The 9616-nt window shown below is 39.0% G+C and overlaps 1 protein-coding gene across 4 annotated transcripts in view; it reads left to right on the top strand.

Moving 5' to 3' along the window:
• Positions 1-444: 444 nt before the first annotated feature.
• The window catches only part of LOC106875659 (very long-chain specific acyl-CoA dehydrogenase, mitochondrial-like), a 51054-nt gene continuing 41882 nt past the window's right edge, over positions 445-9616 (top strand). Inside the window, exons 1-2 of one of the 4 annotated variants that reach the window (XM_089348931.1) lie at positions 445-554; positions 1453-1513. In XM_089348931.1, the coding sequence (XP_089205057.1) occupies positions 484-554; positions 1453-1513 (132 nt within the window). In that variant the 5' untranslated portion in view covers positions 445-483. The other 3 variants (XM_089348933.1, XM_089348932.1, XM_089348934.1) reach the window with 3 other exon arrangements.

The following is a 9616-nucleotide window of genomic DNA, read 5'->3' as shown; positions in this document are numbered from 1 at the left end:
TCCATTCGTTTTTAGGTGTGTAGTGCAAAAAAAAAAAAAAAATTGACAAAATCGGTACTGGGCGAGGAAGGGAGGTTGAAAATAAATTGCTAAATTTAAAAAAAAAAAATCATTCAAAGCTACCTCCGCCCATCATCTACAAGTGTGTGATGAAAAAAATTTGAAAAATCCCTGTCAAAATGGAGAAAATCAAATTTATGTGGTTGTGCTTTCCGAAAGTCTGCTAAGGCATTCTAGTGTGAAAATCAACCGGCAACGACGGGATATTCAGGTAGTGTAAACGTACATATGTATATATCGAGGAGGCGAAGGAGAGATAAAAGCAAAGAGTGAGGTAAATCACGTACAACCCAGTCATGAGACTGCAGACTTTTAACACCCTCCACTCTTATTGATACACCACAGCTGACCTGTGAAACCAAACGAGGATTATCTCCTCTTATTACTGCCTTAGAAGCTCGTGCAGAAGTTACAGTTGAAACGATGTTTCTCTTAGGACATTTCGCTCGCCAAGCCTTGAGACGTCAACTTTATTTTAAAACACAGACACCATGGTAAGGGAATATCAATATATAGATCTACAAAGCAACAGCTGATTTTTGTTTTCTTTCCACGTATTCTTGTCGATCTAAACTGTTTGTTTCGTTTTTCATTTCTTTTCTAAATCACACTCGTATTGATAAACACTCGAACAGGATTGTTTATTGTGAGTTCAAGAACTGGGACACTTCTAACCGCTCTGGTTTTATTCTTTTGGGTTTTTTTCTGATTAATTTTTATATTGTTTCGTAGAATCATTGTTTGATTTTACTACTCCTTTTGAAATTATTCCCTCTTCCACTTTTTACATTCTTCGTTTTCCCGTCTTTTGTTTTACTTATACTGTTGTTATATGAATCAGACAGAGTACTGAGTGTCTTGCAGAAGTTATTGCTCAGTCACATTCATGATGAATACCCTTATAATTTAAGTTAATGCCACACCATTAAGAACCATTACTGTTAGTTAGAATCACACCCTTTATAAACACTAACACATTAGGTAATCATTCGCTTCTGTGTTGTGACAGACACTACCACACGAAACGGAAACCAATACTACTAATATCAAACACCCAGACTCATAATTCGATCTGATTTAAGTAGATACTGGTCTAGTGGTAAATATACACCCTAACAACACTTCATCTGGTTGTGCGATGGTTCTGTTTTTCCTCACGCTAAAGAGATTATGAAATGTATATGTTAAGTACTTGCGTACTTGTTTACTGTCAATCTATAAAATTTTGACACTTGTCTGTTTTTCCAATTCAAACGAAGACGAAGAGTAAAAGAAAATATAATAATTGAAGCCAGTGTTGTTGGTCTAAATGGCTTAGTATGTGTAAAACTAACATATACCTGTTTTTATTACCAATGACTAAATGTATATATTTCTTTCTGTTTGTTCCAGCCTTGTTCCAGTCACTTCAGTCAACACATCGAAATGTCGAGCTCAGTCGACTCAAGCAAAGGTACGTTTTTATTTGATTAATTAATTGATCATATAGCTTAACGTTTTATCCGAAGCTTCAGATCTCACGGCTCACTAACTTGTTTTATAAACTTTTGTCAACAGTGTTTACTCGCCGCACACAATTATTAATTAACTTGGTTTCCAGTTTACTTACATTTCTTCTTTGAACTTTTGGTACCCATTAAGGCGACCAGGTTGTTCTTGGGGCACTGGTTGGCATGGAATGATTAAATTTAATATTTCTTATCATAATAATGACTTTTCTTCTTTAAAAAAAAAACAAACAAACCCAGTTAACTGGTAATTTAAACCAGATTGGGTAAAAAGAAAAAAAAGCATTTGTTTATTTTAAAGTAAATAATTTTGTTTATATTGGCAGGGAAGGGTTAAAAAGAGTAACCAAGCCCTGTTTTTAGATTTGCTTTGTTCTTTTGAGTATGGTTGAAGTCAGATGTAACGTTGATAACAGAATGTCAGGAAACTGTTATGATTAAAAATAAAATGAAAAAATATATTGAAAATAGTCTTTCTAATTCAATGAGTTTTTTGTGTGATACTTGATAGTGTAATATTTAACGTATGTCTCCCAGGGGAATCAACTATCAACACCAGTGGCCCAAGAAGGACAGTGTCCATGACCTTTCATGTTTACACGTTTCTTTTTTCTTTTTTAAATATACAGCTTTTATTATCAATTTTAAGCTTAGATATAATAAATTTGGTTTTAATCATTATAAATATCTACAAAAAAAAGTCTGTTTCGTTTATGTAATTAATAATGTTCCATAATAAAATAAAATATGTTGCTTTTAGTTTTATTATATAATCTCACCTTCACACATTAAAATTCTCTAACATCCCATCAAAATAATTGAAATGCTTCTTCGGACATAAATGAACTTTTGATCATCACTATCAAACATTTAAACCCTTCGACAAGTTTAGAGCAGTACATTTTTTTATTTACGTAAGGTATGTTTGTACATGCGTGTGTGTGTGTGTGTGTATGTATGTTGTGGCCTACTGAGGTTTCGTAGCAACGTCTTCTTTTTTTTTTTTTTTTTCATTCACGGAATAACATCCAGTGAATATTCGATATACTATATTTTGTATTCTGTAAGATGATATAAGAATGAATATAAATCGACCCAGTTCTTGACTGATACTTTAATTTACCCACGCGCAGAAGGATGAAAGTAAAGCCGACTCCTATAGGATACCATATTAGTAAGGTTCTAGATAAACACCCACAATTTCATATCCGAATTTTGACAAAATGTGACAATCAGAATTTCGAAATTTGGTTATTTTGAAAACACAATTGCTTTCAATCTTGTTTGTTCACTACGTCCTTCTTTCTCACCCCACCCCTCTCTCCCTTCCCTTCTCTCACACTCCCTCTCTCTCACACACACACATACACACGTTTCATTTTATACTCTCTATTTGGTCTATTTGACATATTAGGTGACTTCACTTCCATGATTCACACATAAAGCGCGACGGGCCACAATCGTGGTCCAGATAGATGCATTTCATTTATGGGCGTTTGTTGGGTCTAATGTAACTCAAACGCTCCCAACTAATGACTTTTCAGATGATGTTATAGGAAAGTTGGTTATACATCATTAGATGTATACCTGACTTTCCTATATAAAATTAGAAATTAAACGGAACGCTGAACTCCAGACTATCAACTTAAACAACATTTTATTTAGGTGGTAAATATATACATCTTTAGCTCTTGTTGTTACAGCTTCTATGTATGTGAGTATAGTTGTTGGGACGTTGTTATGTAGATGTGAGCGAGCTGTCGAGTGTAAGTCCGAAAGATGGAGAGTGACAGCTATACACGTAGAGAGACTGTCTCCAGGTTGCAATGTCAGAGACACTGCTTGACACGTCCATGCTCTATTGCTGGCCAGCAAGAAAGAGAATGAATTGAGCGGGAACGCTTGCTTGTTTAATTCCACGCATGCTAGTTGTGACCGGTTACCCGGTACGAAATATTCAATTCGGCTAGCTCTTACTGTTGTGCGTTAGTGGAAACATCCACTCTAACAGAGTCGATAAAACCGAGTGTGTTGATCTGGTGTGTCCCTGGTGGTGGGGTTGTTGGCGCACGACATTGTGGTAGACAGTACATTGATGGTGAAGACGGCGCAGGAACTGTAATATAGCTGTGTTCTGTATGTGTGGTGGTAATGATGTTGACAGTGGTAACGGGTCAGTTGAAACTTGGCGACGTCGGGGGGAATGCTTGTAGTTGGTAGTAGTAATTGTTGTCGTCACGGTGGTAATCTTGGTTGAACGAAGCTGGTGGCGAAAAGGCTGTTTGGTGATGAGTGTTTGAAGAGGTACGCTTTTACAGACAATCGACAGACAAATCTCTGTACGACCATTAGCGAAAACCTCGAAGAAAAATTTTCTTAACCCAAGATGAAAAAACGACCGTGCGAACTCAAAAAAGGAGAAATGGTGACGAATGGAAAAACAGAGGACTCCTTTTATTTAAACGCGTCACACGGTCGAACACCAAAATATATATCAAAGATGATATACAAGTAATTATGTTATACTACGGTAACATAGATTTCGTAAATACCAGTAATGAGACAATAGAAAAGACAACCGTATGAAATGAATAACAAGAGTTATTGTGTGGCATAAAAGATGTATGTGTATGTGAGAGTGTGAATGTGACATATAGGAACATAATAAAAAAAAACAGGCCGTCTATATGTATGTTAGATATCACAGCAGAAAGAAAGTCAGAACACGTGAGAGTTTTATACCAAGTTTTTTGAGTACACAATTGGAAAGTCGCAGGCTGTAATTCTTGTCTGTTTGTCGAGAGTGGAAAAATCCACTCTAACAGAGGCGAGAATAAAAACCGCGCTTGTTGAGTCATGTTGACTATGGTTGGAGATGTTGGTGGCGTAGTAAGTCGTGTTGGCCATGACGATGATGCTGGTTAGTAGTTCAGTCTCCATGGCCGCATTTGTTCTTTAGTCGGGTTCACCAGTTATAAGTTGGTAGTCCAGAGTCCATGCTGCGTTTGTTTCTTCGTCGAATCACCACTTTATAAGAAAGTGGGTTATTGCAGCTCAGCGGGCTGCGTGTTTGAATCACGTCGGGGGTCACCAGTATAGGAAAGTTGGTTATTCAACATTAGATGTATACCTGACTTTCCTATATAAAATTAGAAATTAAACGGAACGCTGAACTCCAGACTATCAACTTAAACAGCATTTTATTTAGGTGGTAAATATATACATCTTTAGCTCTTGTTGTTACAGCTTCTATGTATGTGAGTATAGTTGTTGGGACGTTGTTATGTAGATGTGAGCGAGCTGTCAAGTGTAAGTCCGAAAGATGGAGAGTGACAGCTATACACGTAGAGAGACTGTCTCCAGGTTGCAATGTCAGAGACACTGCTTGACACGTCCATGCTCTATTGCTGGCCAGCAAGAAAGAGAATGAATTGAGCGGGAACGCTTGCTTGTTTAATTCCACGCATGCACACGGCGTTACTACAATGTAAAACTTGCCACCATTATATAATAATAAGATATTTTAACTATTTTTTTTTTGTGTGTGCAATGTTGTCTCATTTTCATAAAATGTGCTCAGCAGTCAATGCTATGTAAGTGCAAATTTCAGCACTTTATGGGTTAATCACAACTTCATGTCACTAATTCTATTAAGTGTTGTAAACTATTTTCCCATTCTCCTATAGTTACATTTCCAGCTTTTATTAAGATTTTAACTTTATTTCCTGCTAACGCTGACCACTCTCTATATTTAGTAGACCACCACTGTTGGTGCATTCATTTGATTGTAAACTTCATTTCATTGAGTCCTTCGTCCTAATTATATGTAATATAAACCCTACTTAGTGGTGTGAAGTTTTTTAGTTACAGATTGAGTGTAGGAATGGCTTCATGATTAAGATGTTTACTTCATAATATTGCAATTCAAGGACCAATCCCAGTTCGTCACTTCTTAGGCAAATGTTTGCTACTCTAACCTTCATTTGATCTAAGATTTTTGATTGAAATTAGATAGACAGAAGTTGTACGGATACCCATTGGATGAACAGTACCTGTTGTTCTTGGTAAGCTTACTCTATTGCCCTGCTTAACTGTCATATGGCCCTTGTATGCTGTTAGTGAAATCTGCTTTGTTGCTAGCATTTGGATCAAGTCTTCTGTCTGAAGACAACCCAACCCATGAGTTAAAGTGTGGTTCCTTTCTCTATTTCCCCTACAAGTCTTGGAGGGTCTCCGTGCCGGTGGCACGTAAATAGCACCTGCGTGATCGTTACCAACGTCACCTTCCTGGCATTTGTGCCAGTGGCACGTGAAAAGACATTCGAGCAAGATTGTTGCCAGCGCTGCTGGACTGGCTCCTGTATAGGTGGCACGTAAAATACACCATTTCGAGTGTGGCCGTCACCAGTACCGCCTGACTGTCCCTCGTGCTGGTGGCACGTAAAAGCACCCACTACACTCTCGGAGTGGTTGGCGTTAGGAAGGGCATCCAGCTGTAGAAACTCTGCCAAATCAGATTGGAGCCTGGTGTTGCCTCTTGGTCCACCAGTCCTCAGTCAAATCGTCCAACCCATGCTAGCATGGAAAGTGGATGTTAAACAACGATGATGATGATGATGATGTTGTGGGAAGCTTACAAGTGCAGACATGGCTGTGTGGTTAAGTAAATTCGATTCCCAATAGTGAGGTTTCAGATTCAGTCCCACTGCATGGCACCTTGGGCAAGTGTTTTCAACTATAATTCTGGACCTTGTGAGTGAATTTATTAGAAAGAAACTGAAAGAAGTCTGTTGTGTGGGTGAGTGTATATATACATAAATGTATATATTTGTGTGTATATATAAATATATGCATATATTTGTGTCTCCTTGTCCTGATAGTTGTAAATGAGTGTCACTGTCATACAAGTGGTGTTATTCATTTTCATTTTCCATGAAAACATGCCCAGCCAAGGGGAAATATTACTTTACTTGGAAACAGGTGGAAGTTGGCAACAGGAAGGGCCTCCAGTAATAGAAAATCTGCCTCAATAGTTTCCATGCAAGTATTGAAAAGGGAACATTAAAATGATGAACATAGGTAGAAGGCCTCAAATGTTTGAAGCAAGGGTATGGTTAATTAAATACGTAAAATATGCTGTGCATGAGAAGACCCGGCAAGCCAAGTGAGACCTAAATCTAAGGCCTCAGCCAGCCCACTTATACGTACCTTCCTTCATTGGACACTAAACTCCACTTGCGAAGACCTGTTGAGGCAAGTGAAATCGAAATCGAATTAAATTCGGCGACTGGCACCCATGCCAACGTCGTCTCCTTCATTGGAAACGAAACTTGGCTTACGAAGACCTATTGGGGCAAGCAAAAGCGAAACTGTCATGGTACCTGTGCCCAGCATCACCTTCCTGGCACTTGTGCCGGATGGCACGTGTAAAGACATTCGAGCGAGATCGTTACCAGTGCTGCTGAACTGGCTCCTGTGCAGGTGGCACGTAAAATACACCATTTTGAGTGTGGCCGTTGCCAGTATCGCCTGACTGGCCTTCGTGCCGGTGTCACGTAAAAGCACCCACTACACTCTCGGAGTGGTTGGCGTTAGGAAGGGCATCCAGCTGTAGAAACTCTGCCAAATCAGATTGGAGCCTGGCGTAGCCATCTGGTTTCACCAGTCCTTAGTCAAATTGTCCAACCCATGCTAGCATGGAAAGTGGACGTTAAATGACGATGATGATGATAATGATTGATATTTGTTGTGTTGATGCTAGAAGGATAAAAGCAAAGTTGAAGTGAGATTGTAAAGGGATGCAACCAACTACTGTAAGGCATTCAATCTAGGCTCTATGATTATATAAATCCACTACCCTAATAAAGTTATTGATAGACAATCCATTCTATTATAGGCACAAAGCCTCAAATATTGAGGGAAGGGGATAGTCAATTAAATTGACCCCAGTACTCAACAAGTACTTATTTCATCAGCCTTGAAAGAAGGAAAGGTAAAGTCAACCTCAGCAGAATTTGAACTCAGAATATAAAGGTAGATGAAATGCTGCCAAGAATTTTGTCTGGCATACTAACAATTCTTCCAGTTTGCTGACTTAATTGATAGATAATATTGTATTTCCTAAATATTCTGCAACAATAGGCACAGGAGTGGCTGTGTGGTAAGTAGCTTGCTTACCAACCACATGGTTCCGGGTTCAGTCCCACTGTGTGGCACCTTGGGCAAATGTCTTCTACTATAGCCTCGGGCCGACCAAAGCCTTGTGAGTGGAGTTGGTAGACGGAAACTGAAAGAAGCCCGTCGTATATATGTATATGTATATATGTGTGTGTGTTTATGTGTCTGTGTTTGTCCCCGCAACATCGCTTGACAACCGATGCTGGTGTGTTTACGTCCCCGTAACTTAACGGTTCGGCAAAAGAGACCGATACAATAAGTACTTGGCTTACAGAGAATAAGTCTATACAGATTACTGTTTTAGTTGATTTCTTGAATAGCAATAATAATTTCTAATATAGACCACGCTGGCAAAAATTTTGGAAGATGGATATAATCAAAATTTTAATTCTAGTACTTGATTGGTACACTTCCTATCAAATCCAACAAGAGTGATAAGCAAAGTTGTGTCCCTTCTACTCTGAGCTCAAATTCTGGCAGGATTTCAATTCAGAATGTACAGACATATCCAAGCAGTGTAAGGCATGTTTTCCTTTGCCCAAGCATTTTTGGCATTCCACTTTCCTAATAATATAAATAATTCTTTCTAATTTTGGTACAAGGCCAACAATTTGAAGGGGGGAGGGGCAAGTCAAAATGATGAAAGGCAAAGTTGACTTCAGTGAAATTTTAACTCAGGAACATTAAACCAGAAGAAACGCTGCTGAGCATTTTGTCCTGCATGCTAATGATTCTGCCAGGTCATCCCACTCCTGAATAATAATAATAATAATAATAATATAATAATGGTTTCAAATTTTGCCAGAAGGGCAACAGTTTTGGGGGAGAGGATGAGTCGATTACATTGACTCCAGTGTTCACTTGGTACTTATTTTATCGACCCTGGAAGGATGAAAGGCAAAGTTGACCTCAGCAGAATTTGAACTCAGAACATAGCATTTTGCTAACGATTCTCCCAGCTTGCCCACCTTAGTAAGTAAAGTTTTCTTCTCAAGTCATACAGACTCATAAGGGCCAGTTTCCATGGCGTAAATATTCCCCACCGAGACAGGATGCCAGTCTGTTGCAGAATTACTCATTTTTGCCATCTGAGTGGACTGGAGCAACAGGAAATGAAGTGTTTTGCTCAAGGACACCACGTGTCACTCGGTCATCATCATCATCATCATCGTTTAACGTCCGTTTTCCATGCTAGCATGGGTTGGACGATTTGACTGAGGACTGGTGAAACCAGATGGCTACACCAGGCTCCAATCTGATTTGGCAGAGTTTCTACAGCTGGATGCCCTTCCTAACGCCAACCACTCAGAGAGTGTAGTGGGTGATTTTACGTGTCACCCGCATGAAGGCCAGTCAGGCGGTACTGGCAACGGCCACGCTCAAAATGGTGTATTTTATGTGACACCCACACAAGAGCCAGTCCAGGGGCACTGGCAACGATCTCGCTCAAAAATCCTTACACATGTTCGAAAATCCTTGATAATAATAATGGTAATAATAATAATAATAATACTTTTTACTATAGGCACAAGGCCTGAAATTTTGGGGGAAGGAGTTTGTTGATTGCATCAATTCCAGTGCTTGACTAATACTCATTTTATTGACCCTGAAAGGATGACAAGAAAAGTCAGCTTCAACAGAATTTGAACTTGGAATGTAAAGCTGGAAGAAATGCTGCTAAGCATTTTGACTGATATTCTAATGATTTTTACCAGCTCAATGTCTTCCTAATTTTGCTGTTGGCACTCCATAGCTTACGACATTGAGGGTTCCAGTTGATCCGATCAACGGAAAAGCCTGCTCGTGAAATTAATGTGCAAGTGGCTGAGCACTCCACAGACACGTGTACCCTTAACGTAGTTCTCGGGGAT

The sequence above is a fragment of the Octopus bimaculoides genome, chromosome 3 (assembly GCF_046866305.1).
Source record: "Octopus bimaculoides isolate indiv1 chromosome 3, ASM4686630v1, whole genome shotgun sequence".
NCBI classification, from domain to species: domain Eukaryota; kingdom Metazoa; phylum Mollusca; class Cephalopoda; order Octopoda; family Octopodidae; genus Octopus; species Octopus bimaculoides.
Note: the sequence above shows the minus strand (reverse complement) of the source record. Positions and strands in the feature narration are given on the sequence as shown.